Raw genomic sequence first — 19,298 nt, forward strand, 5'->3', positions numbered from 1 at the left:
ACAAGTAAAGTACAATAAAGACTTGCCTGAAAATGTGCCGAGCAGTATCCCTACATATGTATCTGCATGTGTAAAGAAGGGATCTATGTTGGTACCTTATTCTGGTCCCCGTGTAATGTTGCTACCTCCGACGATCGAGATAACGGTCCCTAATGCGTCATGTACCGGAGAGGTCACGGTAGCTTTGGAGGGTGTTTCTTGAGTAAGGTGCAGCACGACGGGCTGATATGTTTAGCGGGCCGAGGTCAACAGCAAAAAAACAAACTTAACATTTGGGGAGAGGTAAGAGACTTTGACTATCGTGGAATTTGCGCGCGCTTTTCTGTGTTCCACTGTTTGAACTTTCCCTGCTTATCACGGCAGGTGTTGATTTACCAGCTCCGAGTGGGACGGCAAACACAGGAAAGTCTGGTGATAAATAAATAAATCAAAGTCTCCAGTCTGACGCACTTGTTCGTCTCGTGATGGGGCGGCGGCCGCCATGTTGAAGAGTTCGGTTGTCCCGTCTACACGGCAAAGTTAGCGGATAGACAACACCAGGGACGGTTTTCTGATCCAACATGGCTGCAGGTATGCTGTAAGACATTAGAGGAATCAGGGCTTGAAATGCCGTAGTGAGACAAGCGTTTGGTATTGTAAAACATACAAGTCATACCTATACATTAAACAGAAGTTGACTACTACTGTTTGACCATATACTATAGCGTACCTGGTGTTTTGTAGCATTTTATTTTTCATTTATGTCAGCAAAACTACTTTCGTCACTTCATGTTTATTAAAAGTTGTCGCAAAACCTACTTTACAAACATGAGCAGGTGTGGTACCTGCTGCTTTACTATGGTGATTAGCTACTTTGAGACCTTGTTGTTGACCCCAGAAAGGACATTAGTTGGTAGCGGCGTCACTTTGGGTGCAATTCACAAACAAGCCGCAAAGGGCGCTGATGAAAGCCAGCCGGTACAAAGGTGCGGTCTGATCATATTTACCCGCCAGGCCGTGTTTACACTTCAGCACGGCCAGCCGCCAGACGTTTGAGTGACATTTTACATACGATCCTTAGAAGTTAGTGAATTGACATGTACAACCAGTTTTTTCTAGTTAGGCCATGTTGATTTGATTATATGGATGACATCCTCTGGGAACTCCAAAACTAATGCGAGCGAGCGAATAAAAAAAAGTTTGGCCAAAAAAAATTGCCTTCAGTATGAAATCTAAGTGGTCAGGAAGGTTGGACATAGGACTTAACACACATAGTATGGTATACCAACAGTTAGGTGTGGGGACCAGTACATCATACGGGTGCAAAACATTTTTTTTCTTCTTGGACCAATCCGAAAAAACAGACCTGAAAAAAAATTAGAGGAATAGGTTTCGCCAATTACAAAATGGACACACTATGTCGGCAGGCATTTGGGGTCTTACTGGTGGCCAAGAAGTCAAGTGCGAAGTCAAGTGGAGTTTATAGTCAATTGTACCAAGTTTTTACAGTCAAAGGTACAGAGACAGTTAGCCTTTATTACATGGAAATAGGATTTTAAATTGCTAGTGGGAGTCCAATAATCCACCAAACAGATTCCTTTGTAGCAAAATTGACCAATTACCATTGTTTTGAGTATTGCCAGTTCTCAAGTTTTCACAGACAATCAGGTCCAGGTTCAGGTCCGGACCTGGAAATGATCCTCTAGACCTGAATTTTCTGTACTAGTACCTCCCCCTACCAACAATAGATTTTATTTCCTTTCACATCTTATTCTTTGACTTTTGATTTATTTTGGCATTCTATGACATTAGTTATCTGTTTTCTGATACTTTTTTCAATCTACGGAATATTTGTGCTCATTTTACAGCTGCTTTGCACAATTTATTGTGTGGTCGAAAACCTTTTTTTTTTTAAACTGCCGAAAATTGGTGCGAGCGCGGATGTCATCCATATAATAAAATCAACATGTAGGCCTTAGCTGCACTTGTATTGAATTGTTCTGCCAGTTCATTCTAATGACGGATCTCACTCGAAACTTCCGGAATCAAATCTCCGTTTTTATCCAGTTGTAGAGATTAAAGTGTATTTGAAGAAAGTCGCTTTACCTTTTGTTGTGTCAATAAAGCTTCTGCATAAGGTCATTTGCATATAATCTACCTCCATACCGTATCAGCCACACGGTGATTTACATCATTCACCCGGACGGGAGACCTGGCGCATCCCCGTCTTGTATTCAGCAAGATCTAAATATTATATGGCGGCATGAGGTTGCCGAACTCTAGTTTTATAACAAAAGCCGCTTTTGTCGTGTCAATCAGACATATATAACTACTACTGTTGAAAACAACGTTAGACATTTCCGCTAGAATAGTCAACTGCACCTTTTCTGGTGTTCGCATCTTTGAGAGATATAAAATAAAACTATAGGAAATAAAACTAAAGCTACAAAACGTTCTACAATGCCTTATTTTTCCATGTTACCAGCAGATTCTGAGAAGATGAACCTGGACACGTTCTACACGGCTGTGCAGAAAGGTGACGTGCAGACTGTGAGGAGGGGGCTGGAGGCTGGGGTGGACGTCAATGTCAGGAGGGAATGGGAATACTTGGTAAGCCAACTGATCTTGTCATGTAGGGTTACAGACTGGAAGTCAAACCTTATCTTTGTAAGAACTTGATTTACCTTCACTTTGTGCCATCCCCATCTTGTGGATCCGGGACATGATTAACACTGTCTTAAAGGATAAATGCGATGATGACTTAATCTAGTCAATTAAAAACATCTCATCAAGGTAAGAATGTAGTCTCTATACTGATCGAACCGTTACCAACAGGTGGACATAGCTAGCTAACAAGAGTTTCATTCTATATATGTTCTATTAAAATATGTTATTTTGTGTGACCATACCGTCTGTATTGTCATGTTGTAACCGGTTATCGTCCCAACTGTTGCTCTATCCAGCCTGCCCAGACACCCCTCCATGTGGCCAGCGAGTACGGGCAGACTAAGGTGGCGGAGCTGCTGATTGAGCATAAAGCTGAGGTGGATGCGAGGGGCGGGTTGGTAAGTAGAAATAACTGTGTTCTGATCTCAACCCGGGACGGTCTGGCTCGTTGTTCCCAACCTAACTATTTGGTCGCGATTATCACCTGAGCATCGCTCAGTTTATCAATGAATGAAAGACCTTTATTGTACATTCATGCCTCAACGGGCTAGGTACAGGTCACTGATAACAGACATGACAGACATATGCATAGGCAACAAGATACAGATTAACTATTTGAAGTTGCTAAGCTAACAGGATGGTCGACATCTTCTCGCTTCTTTGTACAGGAGTAAATAGAAGAACAGATAATGTTTGATATACAGGGTTTATCTAGGCGCATCAAAAATATAAATTTATCCGTCGCATTAATATTAAGATGTTCAAAATATGGGAACTCTTTTCTGATATGTTCATAAAGCACAGTTCGTTACTTATAGTAAAATTTACAGTGTAAGATAAAATGCTGTTCATCTTCTACCTGTTGTAGATCACAAAATTGGCAGACTCTATGCTGCAGAGGAGTGCGGTTGTGCTTTCCAGTTTCAATATGTAACTTGTGGCAACTAATCACACAATAGCGGTTAAAGTAGCCTGATTTAATCGCGCTTCCCACATTGCCGGGAGGGGTCAATTAGCCCCGGACAGCAGAGCTTGCGTTACACAGACTGCGGTTGAAGTATATATATATATATCGTTCGTTCGTCCGTCAAGTCGTCGAGGACCGCTTTTGTCATCAGTGTCGTCCATCCTTCAGGTAGTCAGATGAGTTCGCAGGTGGCTGTACAGCCCTATCTTCGCTCTCAAGTGTCTGTTGCAGTGCGGGCAGGGGAGTAGAGAGATGCTGTTGTGTGTATATCATAGAAGTAGGGGAAGTGCATTACTCTTCATTGCTGATACATGTACAGATAGCTGATAGCAGCGCAATCCATTCCTGAGGACTGGTTCGTTACATGTACCAGGAATAGTACATTTCTCCTGGCTGTAGGTTTCAGTTACAGGTGGGCTAGTGAATTGTGCCAGGGATAGTGCGATACATGACAGGGAAGTTTCAGTCGATTCCCTGTTTCACTTAACGTTATGTTGATGTTCACCTTAATCGTCGCCATGGCAATAATGTTTTTATTGCCAGTCTTATTTCCTTTATTTTTCCTTGTCTATTTTTACCGGGCCCTTGAGTTGTAACTCACCCCTGCGCAATCTGCCGTTAATCTCTGGTTTTAGAAGCTTGTCAGTATGAAAGAAGAAGAATAAGAGTTTCATTCTGTAAGATATGTCATTTTGTGTAACCATGTCACCTGTACAGACATGTTGTAACCGGTTATCACCCCAACTGTTGCTCTATCCAGTATGACTCGACACCCCTCCATGTGGCCAGTGGGTGCGGGCAGACTGAGATGGCGGAGCTGCTGATTGAGCATAAAGCTGAGGTGGATGCGAGGGACGAGGTAAGTAGAAATAACTGTGTTCTGATCTCAACCCGGACGGTCTGTCTCGTTGTTCCCAACCTAACTATTTGGTCGCGATTATCATATGAGCATCGCTCAGTTTATCACACAATAGCGGTTAAAGTAGCCTGATTTAATCGCGCTTCCCACATTGCCGGGAGGGGCCAATTAGCCCCGGACAGCGGAGCTTGCGTTACACAGACTGCGGTTGAAATATATATATTTACTTACTGGTGACCATGACTGGATTAATCATGTGAAAGACATTCTCTGTTACCACGGCCTTGGGCAAATATGGACGAAACCCGAGGCTTATAATGCAGATTACATTGCCAACCAACTGCGCATCCGGCTACAAGATATATACATACAGGAGTGGTTCAGTTCTATTAAAAACAATTCAAAACTGTCTTTTCTTAGCAAATTTGCTATCCTATCTTCGCTCTGAAGTGTCTGTTGCACAACTTGTAGTGCGGGCAGGGAAGTAGAGAGATGCTGTTGTGTGTATATATCATAGAAGTAGGGGAAGTGCATTACTCTTCATTGCTGATACATGTGCAGATAGCTGATAGCAGTGCATTCCATTCCTGAGGGCTGGTTCGTTAGATGTACCAGGAATGGTACGTTTCTCTTGGCTGTAGGTTTCAGTTACAGGTGGGCTAGTGAATTGTGCCAGGGATAGTGCGATACATGACAGGGAAGTTTCAGTCGATTCCCTGTTTCACTTAACGTTATGTTGATGTTCACCTCAATCGTCGCCATGGCAATAATGTTTTTATTGCCAGTCTTATTTCCTTTATTTTTCCTTGTCTATTTGTACCGGGCCCTTGAGTTGTAACTAACCCATGCGCAATCTGCCGTTAATCTCTAGTATTAGAAGCTTGGCAGTATGAAAGAAGAAGAACAAGAGTTTCGTTCTGTAAGATATGTCATTTTGTGTGACCATGTCACCGGTACAGACATGTTGTAACCGGTTATCACCCCACTGTTGCTCTATCCAGTATGACTCGACACCCCTCCATGTGGCCAGCCGGTACGGGCAGACTGAGATGGCGGAGCTGCTGATTGAGCATAAAGCTGAGGTGGATGCGAGGGACGAGGTAAGTAGAAATAACTGTGTTCTGATCTCAACCCGGACGGTCTGGCTCGTTGTTCCCAACCTAACTATTTGGGAGGGTCAGAGGTCACCAAGCTGGGCAACACCAAAAAATTCTGTCTCCCAGGTATACTTCTAATCACAGATATATCACTTCAATCCTGCAAAATTTGCACTTGTTCCATAAAGTAGGGATCACTTTAGATATTTACCAACGTTATTCCAACATCAGTATTATGAAAATTTTAGCTTAAATGTGAAATTTTACGTCAGTATTTTATACACCTCCCGACTGGGGAGGGCGCCCTCACAGGAGGCCCTCTGACTCCTCTCACCCATTTGTTCTGTAAGATATCTCTAAGTAATCGAAAATCCATTGTTGATGTGTAAAGCTACTGAATATAGTGGGCTTCCTTACTAGCTGAGTTTTGTTATTGGTGGTTATTAGTCTATCTGTCTTTTGTAACCCTGCAACCAAATATGGACTAAGCCACTTACCACCTGTTGGAATTTAAACAGATCAGGTTGATCAATACACTCGTTGTTCATGCTTTGCTGTACACTTGTTGAAATTCTGACACAAAATGCCACTAGCTAAAATAACGTTAGCTGACTTGATGTTAGTCGTGACCTTGGGCTGTTGTTTCCTACACTGTACCACCACATTTACCAAGTATAAAGTGATTACGTATGCCGATGTCTTAGGAACACCGTTGATAAAAGAATCTTGGTTAGCTGGATGTACCAGTAAACACAGTCCATTTGGCCTGTTCTGTCTAACCCGTATAATACCACGATGCTCGAACAAAAGATCTAGTACATTAACTGTTGTTAGTCAAAGAAGAACACTATACTTTCTAAGTACCTGTATGTTACTACTTGCCGGGGATATCTGCCCTAACCCGGGTCCTGCACAACACCTGACCATAGCAACAGCCAACGTAAGGAGTCTGAAACCCAACACTGACCACGGATCTGCAAAACTCAATGAACTTGAACTCTATCTACACAACGAGAAAATTTCTGTCTTTGGACTAACAGAAACTTGGTTCAATGACTCTGTTGCTGACACTGACATCAGCATACCAGGATACTCTACACTGCTCAGGAAAGATCGTCAAGGCCAAGTTGGTGGAGGGTGGCCTTACTGGCCAGCGACCAACTTCCATGTAAACGAAGACTTGACCTTGAAACAAACAGCTGCCATTGGCAGGATATATGGGTTGAAACCTGGGTTGGCCGTAAAAAGGTCATCATCGCCTGTATTTATAGACCACCAACAGCTCCAGACACTTTTTACCAAGAATTCGAAACTAGCGTCGCCAAAGCAGTGAGAGAAAATGGACAAATTGTGATCACGGGTGACTTCAATTGCCACAACACAAGCTGGGGTGGAACACATACTGACAACAACGGACTGTTATTAGCGGACATAGTAGATAGATATGGACTACATCAGTCCCAGCACGAGGGGACCAGGTTAACCCAGACATGTACTAGTGTATTGGACTTAATGATCTTATCTGATCCTGCTAGAATAAACCACATGTATACGTTAGCACCGCTAGGTACGTCAGATCACTCTGTAGTCGTATGTAAACTTAACTTGACCCTACCAAGTAAATGTGTAAAGCGTCACATATGGCTATACAACAGAGCAAACTTTGATGTATTTAGACATGAGTTAAGTAAGGCTAACTGGCAAAGTTGTAAGATAGGTTCGGTAGATACCAGGTGGAACAGCTGGAAGCAGAAATTCCTGAACATAGCAAAAAACACCATTCCAAACAAAACGACTAATGTAAACTCCAGAACCCACAAACCCTGGGTTACTCCAGACATACTAGAGATGATCCGGCATAAAACCCTTCTTTACCATGAGTACAAACAATCAAGAACACAGGACAGCTGGACAAACTATACTACGTATAAGAACAGTCTAACATCAGAGCTTCGTAAAGCCGAACGTGAATACTACAACACCATCAGTGACAAGTTTAAAACTCCCGAGGGCTCAAAACTGTTATGGTCTGTTCTCAGCAATCTTACAGGAAAGGGAAGTAGAGGTATTCCAACACTGTCCTCCAGGGGTGTTCTAGTGGAGAAAGATGACGAGAAAGCCGAACTTCTAAATGAAATATTTGTAAACATCACCAAAGACTGCAAACACCCTGACAGGACTAAGAAACTACCAATACTTACCTCCAAGCAGTTTACATCACTCCAAGTCACTTCAGAGGAGGTTCTAACCGTACTACAAAGTCTCCAAGTTGAACAAAGCTCCGGGACCTGACGGCATCCCAAACAGATTACTCAGGGAGGCTGCGCCTGAAATCTGTGACTCGCTACGGTGTATATTCAACTACTCTCTGGCGACTGGACTATTCCCTACGGAGTGGAAGCAGAGCAATGTAACCCCTGTATACAAAAAAGGTGACCGAACGAATCCACTCAACTATAGACCAATATCCCTTCTTCCAACGGTGGCTAAGGTGCTCGAAAGATTGGTCCACAACCATCTGTATACCTACCTTGAAGAGAACTGCCTTCTGCATAAAAATCAGTCCGGCTTCCGAAAAGGGGACGGCACCGTCCTGCAGCTGATCCGACTAGTCGATGACTGGACCAAGTCCATCGATGATCCGGACATCTGTTGCACAGCAGCTGTCTTCCTTGATGTAAGGCGTGCGTTTGATACTGTGTGGCATCAAGGACTCACATACAAGTTGACTCGTTACGGAGTGGGAGGGCAGTTGGTTCGCTGGTTTGACAGCTACTTGACAGGGAGGCAACAACGAGTCGTCATAAACGGTGTCGCCTCATCCTGGGGAACAACAACAGCAGGAGTACCTCAAGGTAGCATATTAGGGCCTCTCCTCTTCCTGATATACCTGAACGATCTGATGGACCTTCCATGTAAATCAGCACTTAATTGTTTCGCAGACGATACATCCTTGTATAACTCTGCCAGAACAGTGCAGGAAGTGGCTGCTACCACAAACGCCGACCTGCAACTGACCTCTACCTGGTTCCAGGATTGGGGACTTGAACTCCACCCCGATAAGTGCAAGGTAGTCTGTGTTAAGTCTGATCGCAAACATGTTCAACTGCCCCCCATCTACTTACTTGGCAAGGTTGTCGAGCAAGTGTCATCATATAGTCATCTTGGAGTTACCATCCACCAATCTCTTAGATGGACGGATCACGTGCACACGACCACAAGCAAAAGCAAGAAATTGCTTGGTGTCTTGTGCAAGATCAAGGGCAAACTAGGCAGACAGGCCCTTGAGACAGCATATTTCACCTTGGTACGACCCAAGCTGGAGTATGCCTCAGTACTCCTAGGAGATTTGAGCAGTACAGCAAGTAGGATGCTGGAAAAGGTTCAATACCACGCCGGTCGACTCGTCACGGGAGCTATGAAGGGTACCCCTAACTCCAGCATTCTTCATGAACTTGAATGGGATACCCTGTCTACCAGGCGACAGCACAGCTCACTGGGAATCATGTATAAGATGACACATGGACTTGTTCCTCCACACCTACAGCCACTTGTCCCCTCTACAAGAGGCACACAGTCATCTTCAAGGTTCCTACTTCGAAACAACACCCATCTCCATGTCCCACGCTGCAGGACTCAGACTTACAAAACAAGCTTCGTCCCGTACACGTCATCCCTGTGGAATCAACTGCCCCAGGTCGTCAAGGACGCCCCTACTCTTGTCGCCTTCAAGTCTGAGTGCAAGAAACATCTGCTGACGCAAAGGAAACACCAGACGTATCGCAGTCTCGGCTCAAGACAGAGCAACATCTATGCTGCCAGACTGCGCATGGGATGGAGCCAACTTAACTCTACTCTGCATAAGATGAGGATTAAGGACAAGAAGTGTGATTGTGGGGCTTCCTCTGAAACTGTCTCACATTACCTCCTACACTGTCCCCTGTACTGTGATCTCCGCCATAACCTCACATCCACCGTCCAACACCTCCTACAACAACAACCTACCGTGCCACTCCTACTCCAGGGATCCACAGCTCATAACCTCTCCACAAACAAACAAGTGTCCGATGCACTGCATTCTTATATTGTATCAACTAAAAGATTCCAGCTGCACCACCCTTCTACGAACCACTAATAGATAGTTCTCAGATTTTAATTGTATTGTATTTATTGTGTGATGATGATTATGATGTATTGTACTATGATTATGTATGTCTCTCAATGTGTATCTGCACAACATCAGCACCCTGCTGCCTGGTGCAGTATATTGTATTGTATTGTTGGCAATTTTAATAAAATAAAGTATTTGGTCGCGATTATCATCTGAGCATCGCTCAGTTTATCACACAATAGCGGTTGAAGTAGCCTGATTCAATCGCGCTTCCTTCCTGGCCTGCCTGAACATGGGACGACATAAGTGGAAACGATTTCTTACTTCACTCCTGACAATGTTCCCAATTCTTCCCAGTTGAAATCCGGTCACGCTCAATGAATCAATCAATCAAATGGTTTATTCATAATAAAACAAGAGACTAGCAACCAACGGCTAAACTACGGCCTTGTTGTACAGCACCACTGCGTTAACATAAATTAAGCATACAATGTTACCTACAATCAATTCATATGTTCACAAGACGAAGTTGAAAAGTAAAAGGTTTTGCCGTATCTTTCTTTGGTACTCGTGCCGTGACAAATCTCCGACAGAAATTCGCAGTTTAATTAGAATTTTAATTTTCATCGCCAAACCTACTGTAAACCACCTTCCACAATAGCCAAGCGGGAAATCTGTTTGGAAGGTTGTACACCAACAGTGAACCATAGCCGTACCTATAGATGCCATATGATAATAAGAAACACGGTTAAGTGCTTGCGCGTAACGTACATGGTATGGTGGGTCTACAACGAGACTTCCGAAACCTTTTGTTAATTTACGGAAGTTCACCTCATGCTGATTATCAGTCCACGTGATGACTGTTGTCAGTGTTGAACCCGCCACTACTGACCCTGACATTCCTCCCTGTACAGCAGCAGGACACACCCCTGCATTGGGCTGCTCTCATGGGCCACCCCGGGACTTGTGAGCTTCTGATTCGTCACGGGGCAGACGTGATGGCACGGAATAAGGTGATACACACTTTCATATGGACCCTACATCTTATGTGTTTATAAACTTAACTTTGGTCAATTATATTGCCTATTGCCGGTCTATGGCAGGAGTGTAGGACATGATGTCGATTGACACTAAGGTGATACACATGTGCCCCTAGGGATTACATGGATGTTAACTTGATACTGATATTGTATTGACTTGTTGTATTCAAACTTTACTTGTATGTATTAAAGGTGAGACGATACAATAACGGCAGCCAATGCTGATGGCGGCACACAGAGATCCAGACAATAAGACAAGCACACAAAAAGTACAGCATATTTAAAACAACTAAAGTAACAGTTCTAAGGTAGCTATATAGAACCAAGTGTATATATGTCATAAAATCAAGGCGTTTCAGGAGCTGTAGTGAGTATCTAGAACTGCTTCTTATCCACGTGATGACTCCTGCCTGTGTTGAACCCACTACTGACCCTGACCTTCCTCCCTGTACAGGACCGGGAGTACACACCCTTGCATCAGGCTGCTATCTGGGGCCACACCGGGACTTGTGAGCTTCTGATTCGTCACGGGGCAGACGTGACGGCCAGGGATAAGGTCAAATCTACCTTATGGTTTATATTGATAAGAGTGTTTTCCGAATTTAAGTCAAGGTTCTCATCGACTTCCGATGGACGAGCATCATCATCGCACATTTATCACATTTATATACTTACAAAACAATAAATTAAAAATGGTACTTAAAGATTGCGGGAATCGAATTTTCCGTCGCCATTCTCCGTTTAATTGTGGAACTATATACTTAAAGTAGCGCACCATGGTTAGCAGGTTTTAAAAAGGCCACATTCCGCTTACCAGTGCACGATAGTAATGTGCTAATTTACATTGTGTTACAACTGCTCAGGTTTTATCTATCATCGCCATAAAGATGTGACGTAACGCACCAGACTAAGTGTGGCGGGTCCACGACAGGAGTTTCAAGATCTGCTCCATGTCCCTATGAAACCAGTGTGTTACACGGATTGGCGGGTATACTGGCTAACCGCTTGAGATTCAAATCATACCAACTTTGTCAAACACATGTTTGATTAACTGCACGTAGGCTTCGTGCGCAGACCTTTTGGTTTGCTTAATGCATCTTGTTACAAATGTACGTCAACGTTACTAAATTACAGCGTTCAACAATTGAAATATTTGATTTTCCAGGAAAAGTAACACATGTCTGATGTCTTTCCTGTACAGGGTGGGAAGACTCCGTTAGATTTAGCTGAAAACCGAGAGACTCGACGTGCCATAAAGGTAGGCAACATTCTCCTTCTTCTTTTGTACTGCTAAGCTCCAATAACAGGGATTGCTAGCAGTGAGCATGAGTCAGTAACAAGTGATCGGAATAAATAAAAGACAAATTAATAAAAATGCTCACTAAAGGAAATAAAGGTAAAGACACGTGACTAATGACAATCGCCTATGAGGGCTCTGTTTTACAATGAGAGTATTGAAAAATCTTTTAATTTAATTTTCAATATACCAAAGCCTATCTTCACCTTTCAAATATTGAGGGGCAATTTTCAACATTCTAAGGCTGTTTCCTTTCACTTCCTTCTGGATTTCAGGACGCGGTGCGAGAGAAGTCGTACCACGAGTTGCTGCAGAAGTCTGGCGGAGTGAAGGTCAACAGGTGTAAGGTGTTCGTGTTTGGGATGGCGGAAACTGGGAAGTCTACGCTGAAGAAAAGCCTTAAAAGGGTGAGAGGGATCCTAAGGTCGTTTTAAGATACAAATGAAATAATAGATATTGGATTACTCACACAGAACGATTTCATCAAAGATTAAAAATTCAATAACTGCTGTCCAACAGGGCCCCGTGACTGCATTTTTCCAAGGACTGAGCAAACCGTCGTCTGAAGAGGAGCCTCACGACCCCACCCCAGGGGTGGATGTTGGGACATTCCATATTCCAGGGGTGGGGGAGGTCAGCCTGTGGGATTTTGCTGGGCAGGCGGAGTACGCGGTGACCCACAGCATGTTCATGGGTGCAGAGAACACCGTCTTCATTGTGCTGTACAACATCATGGACGACAGCGAGGAGCAAGAACGACAGGTAACTGATTTTTCATTTACGTTCAACGTCAAATCCAATATGCTATATGTTACTTTTGCATAGGCCCTTATTTTGTCAACAGATAATTTGATTTTTGTGTTTTAACATAAGAGACAATACAATCCCATGTTCCACCCCAGGTCCACTGGTGGCTGAGTTTCATCAAGTCCTGCAACCCAAACCGGCAGCCTGACGTCATCTTAGTGGCCAGCCATGCAGACAAAGTGTCCCGAGACAGAGGTGAATAAGATATGAGTCTGTAAGGGCGTTGGGAATTTTCAACAACAGGTTTTATGCAAAATCGACATTAGCCACATTATGGGGAGAACGTTGCAATATTATTGCAATAGCTGGAATGGAAATAATACAGCTCATGCACAAGAGTAACGGAAATATATTGATAGCCTCACGTATGTTTCATTTTGATATTGACGTTCAGGACAACGCCAAGCTGCTCACCTTCTTCGGCTGATGACATCAGAGTTCCAAGATCACCTCCACATCTCAGACGAAGTCTTCCTAATGAACTGTAAGGAGACCCGAACAGCTGACATGGACCGGCTCAAGAAACTGCTGGCCACGATGAAGAAGGACATGCTACAGGTAAGTGTGTGGTATAAAGTTGTAGCATATTATATGGGACAATGCATCAGGAAATTTGCAATTACTCACCGCCAATTAACTTCTATATAATTATTTCCTTTTGAAACTGCACAGCACCAGCGCCAAATGCCCAAACTATGCGCCGAAATCACCAAGCAGCTGCCCAGCTGGTGTAAGAAGAAGTGCAGCCCGAAGTGTCCGGTACTGAGGTGGCCAGGCTACGTGGAAGCAGTCAAAGAGATCGACCCACATGTGGAGGAGGAATTCCTGCTGAAGTCTACAAGATTTCTGGACCATCTGGGAGAAGTAGGATATTTTCCTTGTCAAAAGTGTCTAAAGAAGGGAAGGTAGGCTGTTCTAATTGTGAGATGTTCCTGAATGATTAGATCCTAATCCTGAATAAGAAAACCGAAGATAAAAACTGAAATTTTTGTGTGCAACGAACAACCTCTAACATGGCATTTCAATTCTATCATTTTATCATGTATCACCAGGTTATTGGATTTTCCCAACATTTCCCCTTATCTAGCAACACCAATGGCATCAATTCCACCCTGTGTCTGTATTGTATTGTGAAAGAGAGATATAATGATTATATATGCCTCATAATTGCAACGTTTGTTCTTCAGACTATCTTCAAATGTCCGAGTTCTTCCGATCCCATCATTGTCCTGAAGCCCAACTGGCTCTGCACAGACGTCATCGGTCCAATGATGGCACCAGTCAACTTCCCCATTCCCCGCCCGGAGATAACAAGCGAAGACTACGTCACCAGGGCCGAGATCCAGCGCGTCTTCCAAGACGTTGCTGACGTGGATCTCCTCATCACCCTGCTGCAAGAGTTCCAGCTCTGCCACTCCTATGACGGACAGACCTTCATCTTCCCAGGGCTGCTGACACAAACCATGCCTCCTGACAAGTGGCAACCAACACCTGAGCCAAAGGTGGTCTACTTTGGCAAGCAAGTCCAGTGTGCCGACTCAACTGACATGTTCTCCTCCGGGTTCTTCCCCCGAGTGCAGACCCGCCTGATGAGGGAGCTGGAGAATCGCCCGCTGCTGTGGAGAGATGGCGCCAAGTGTGCGGACAGGAATGTGGAAGGTCTGATCAAACTCTCTCCGGACGGTCGTGCAGTCAACATCTGTGTTCGGAGTGCGCAGGGTGACAAGGGGCAGTGTGGCAAGATGCTGCAGCAGCTGGAGAACATCATCGCTGATGTGCTGGATGATTGCAGCCCAGGAACAGGCACAGTAGAGAAGGTACTCAGCGCTCGTGCTCTGAAGGAACACAGGGAGGAATTCTACTCCTACGGCAAGGAGGAGATCAGCAAGGCAGCAGCAGAGGGCGGTACAATCCTCCATCCCACCCTCGGGTTCACGGAACAGGTCAGTGACCTGCTGTGTGTAGAGGATGAGAACCCGCTCACCAGGAACCGCCCAGAGCTGGTCCAGGCCTTGCGGCACGTGGAGCCAATCCTGGACCGTCTCCAGTCACGCGGCATTCTCAGTGAGGAGGAACGGGACCGGATCAAGGCAAAGGAAACTCCCCAAGACCAGGCAAGGGAACTGTTGGACACCGTGGGAAGGAAGAGCGTACAAGCACGTGAAGAGTTCAAGGCTGTGCTGGAGGAGGTGAACCCGCATGCTGCCGGACTGATCCAAGATGGCGCCAGTGACCTGCTGCGTGGAGGAGACGAAGACCCGCTCATCACGAACCGACCGGAGCTGGTCCGGGATCTGACGTCATCCTACGTCATGGAGAGAATCCTGAACCATCTCCTGTCACGTGGTCACCTCAGTGACGAGGAGTGTGACGTCATCAGGGCCAACAGAACAGCTCATGACAAGGCGAGGGAGCTGCTGGACACCGTGGGGAGGAGGGGCGCGGCTGCACGGCGTGCGCTGAAGGACGTCCTGGGAGAGGTCAGCCCGCACCTGGCCGAAATGGTGGAGTAAGCCGAAATGGTGGAGTAAGCCGAAATGATGGAGTAAGCCGAAATGGTGGAGTAAGCCGAAATGGGGTAGTAAGCCGAAATGGGGTAGTAAGCCGAAATGGTGGAGTAAGCCGAAATGGTGGAGTAAGCCGAAATGGTGGAGTAAGCTTTTAACTATAGAAACTGTACTCGTAGTAGCATTTAGCTCTACAGATTGGTGACTTCAGGTGTTTGAATAAGTTTAAAAAGTAATCATTTTATGCGGATATTGGCTACAACCTAATAATTTTTATTCCTTCATTCTTTACAGTGCATTATTTGGGCAAAAACAATTCAGCATCTGTGACAACAGTATTATAATACATGTACAAAACTTTTTTTTTTGATAATCCGAAACAAATTCATCACTGAAAATTGTAGAATGTAGAGGACTGACCTATGTGTTGAATATAAACACTTATCATGGATTGGACTGTATACATCAGAATGAGAGTGCGAACCAAAGATGTACATATTCTGACAAAGAAGAGACTACAAAATTGCTAACAAACATCTCTCACTGCCGCCAACCTATTGAAGGATGTATAATCGATTGGTCATGTAAAGTTGCTGGGACTGCAATCGTGGGTTTTTAAAACTATTTCAGTGGTGATTGACATGATGCTGTTAGAGCAAATCTACAATAACGTATTCACACTCACTAGTTAATGCACTAGTTATTTGCATTTCTTAGTACATGGATATTCTCAATAAATACAACACACAAAGGCATATATTCTGGTCTCTTGTTGTTATTTACTACAAAAGATTACATAACACATATCCACACGTTGACTATAAATGTAGGTGCTGATGCAGTTTTATTTGGGATTTCTCTTAAAGTCGGTATTTTTATGCCCCTCTCTTTATCTTTTAAGACCATGTAGTCTATGATTTTGCAAAGATGAATGGCGTAGCTGCAATGTGATCTGCGAGAAATTATTGCTTATTTGTTGACGCTTCATTTGTTTAACCATAGCATAAGCACTTAAATATCTTCCTCATGATAATGGAATAGTCGAAACGTAATCATTGACAATTAACAGACCGAAGAATTTGTAACTGTTAGATTGCAGCCAACATCTATTATGTATTATTCTGTTTTCTTTAGCCAGGGTGGCTCAACTCATTGCTTTGCACACTGCTTTACAGTGAGGCCCTGGATTACACATAGTACATGACATATTAACAATACATAACTTACAAATAATACACACAAAAGACCGTTATCCATAACCATTCCGGTCGTGAGGTGAGAGGTCAGCTCTCAGTTTCATCATACGCTTAAATGTTGCAATGTTAGGAGCCGTTTTCAAAGTCATTGAAAGGTCATTCCACTGACAAACGCCCCTGTGGCTAAACTTACGCCTTCCACATTCCAAGTGAACTTGTGACAGCTGTATTGATTGGCTTAAGCTATGACGAGTAGGGTAACTGTGAGTCTCTTATACCATATGGAATACATTGAGATATTCAGGCAGTAGTTGGTTAACAGACTTGTAAACTGTATCTGACATAGTGTACATTACAATCACAGCCAAAGAGAGCTGAATCTTCTTTACTAACTTGTTTTGAATTAACTGCCTAAAACACTGTTGCTGGATTTACCCACTGAAGAAGTACTCCGAACTTGCTTGCGATAACAGCTTCGCTTGAACGAAAACTACAAGGCAGGTGACAGAAGCTATTAAAGGTCACCGTTTCCGGTTTGGTGCACCTGGTTGAACCGTTTTGTTGTTTTGTTGTTGTTGTTGTTTTGTGGCTAGAAGAGGCCGTCTGGGTCCGCCATGTTGGGTTCTTGGCTTGTCTCGTCTCTTGGGCCGAGCCGTTAACCTCCACAGACAGCAACAGGGGACAGCTGTATGATCCACGGTGGCTGCAGGTAATATAATGGTCTTCCTCCAACTGTGGTCTGAAACGCATTTGTGTTAAGCATTGTTTGAGCGAGGCGTACCTGTTGACATACCCCGTACTTGTTTGCGATAACAGTTTCGCTTGAACGACAATCCTAAGGCAGGTGACAGAAGCTAAGGTCACGGTTTCCGGTAGGGCGCACCTGTGTGTACCTATTTACCTGGTGGCAGGTACAGACTGGGTCCGCCATGTTGCGCTCTTGGCTTGTCCCGTCTCTTGGACCGAGTTAACCACCACAGACAGTAACAGGGGACAGCTGTGTGATCCACGGTGGCTGCAGGTATGGTTTTACTCCAACTGTGGTCTGAAATTTCAGACTGATCAAGAGCTGATAGGGTCAAATTATCCTGGCTAGTATGGTCCTGGGTAACAGAGTTTTAGTCACAATATGAAGTATACAATGTTTCACCATCATATTGTATTACGTGTAGACTTTTGGCGCATCCCGCCATTTTAGTTTTTGCAAAAGTGAGTTTGTTTAAGTGTACAAGTAAGTGGTCGCCATACGTAGTGACGCGTGGATACCAGAATGCACACGTTAATTTACACATGTTTCATAAACAAATAACTATATAACGCATTCGTGTTAAGCACTGTTTAAACCTTAATGTTGTGGACGTGTGGACAATAAGACGGTTGCTACTTTATCTACGTCGCGGACTTCTGCGGGACAGCGTTTATACACGTGAAAGAATTACGAAGTAATGCTTAGCAACAAGAATAAAATAGATAATAAAACTGCATTAAATGGGGGGTAAACGTCTATCTAGTGATAGAGTTTTCAACTTGCTCCGGTTCCTCGGACCACGAGGGCTGCAGTTTTATTCAAACAGCAGGTTGAACACAGGAGTTACAAACTGAGTTAACGGTTTGATAGACAAGTGGGACGATAAACACACGGCAGGTCACATAAGGTCAAGGTCGTGACATCTTAACTAACGTTACATGTTGAAACATTTGATAGGACTGCAAAGTAAGCCGCGGACCAAAACACAAATGGCACCAAAAACACACCATTCCAGTCCTTCAACATCCAGATTCTATTTTCCCAGATATGCATTTTTCACCGACGGTGATACATGGACGAAGTATTATAAATTGTACTGACCGTTTGGGACAGAGAAGGATTAGTTTAGTAACTATGGACAAGACAAGCATATCTGGTGATGAAAGTGTCCGGACTGCGCCGCACCTGTTTGTTGTACAGACATAGCCTGAATGCCAGCCTTGTTAGCTTGCGTTACCTAACACAGGTATGTCAGGTGTGTCTGACAATGTTTGCTCAATGAACCTGACCTGGACCTGATTCAGTATGTGAGAAGTTGTGAATGGGCGATACTCAAAACAATGGTCCCTTTTGCTACAAAGACATCTGTTTTGTGGAGTATTTGACTCCCACTGGCGTTTTAAAATTTATCAGTATGATTTACTGTAAAACTTGGTCGAAATATAAACTATGAAGGAAGACCCACGAGCATATGGACTGTTACATGTTACCTTGGAAAATTCAGCGACTGGTACAATATAAGCAGTAAATATTTGTTTTCTTTTCCAATAGGTCCAACATCCGGTCCACCGATTTTTTTCAGGTCAGGTTTTTCTGGACCGGTCCAATAAGAAAAACCGGTTTTGTACCGGTACACCGTACCGGTACCCGGTACCCACCCCTAGTACCATCTATGAGCACCTAGAAGTACCATTTATAAGCAACATAAGACAACGTGGATGCTTAGCTTATGGGCTCCACTATAAAAACAAATTCCTCTCCTGACTTAGAGATAAAGATTAATGATGATACTCTGGAAAGGGTTAGCTCTTTTAGATGATTGGGTGTCATACTTGATTCTAGCTTAAGTTTCACCGATCACTTGAGTGTAATGTGCAGTAAGATGTCGCAGCGCCCGCAGGACTATTAAGACGCCTCCGTCCTTGTATCTGCACTAATGTAGCAAACTTGTTGCATATAACCTTTGCTTTGCCACGTGAAGCGACTGCTTAAACACTGCTGCTAGATTTACAGAAAGGAAAAA

The 19,298-nt window shown here is 44.0% G+C and overlaps 1 protein-coding gene across 1 annotated transcript; it reads left to right on the forward strand.

Moving 5' to 3' along the window:
* The first annotated feature begins 560 nt into the window (after positions 1-560).
* On the forward strand, positions 561-15,664 carry LOC118418686 (death-associated protein kinase 1-like). Its single transcript, XM_035824681.1, has 17 exons — positions 561-570; positions 2,468-2,589; positions 2,943-3,044; positions 4,374-4,472; positions 5,474-5,572; positions 8,133-8,246; positions 9,117-9,462; positions 10,551-10,693; positions 11,175-11,276; positions 11,922-11,978; positions 12,293-12,424; positions 12,537-12,779; positions 12,920-13,019; positions 13,219-13,382; positions 13,497-13,688; positions 14,012-15,328; positions 15,437-15,664. Exons 1-17 carry the CDS (start codon positions 561-563, stop codon positions 15,443-15,445), a joined length of 3,351 nt encoding a protein of 1,116 aa, XP_035680574.1. The 3' UTR covers positions 15,446-15,664.
* Positions 15,665-19,298: the final 3,634 nt, after the last annotated feature.

Source organism: Branchiostoma floridae, chromosome 6, assembly GCF_000003815.2.
Source record: "Branchiostoma floridae strain S238N-H82 chromosome 6, Bfl_VNyyK, whole genome shotgun sequence".
NCBI classification, from domain to species: Eukaryota; Metazoa; Chordata; class Leptocardii; order Amphioxiformes; family Branchiostomatidae; genus Branchiostoma; species Branchiostoma floridae.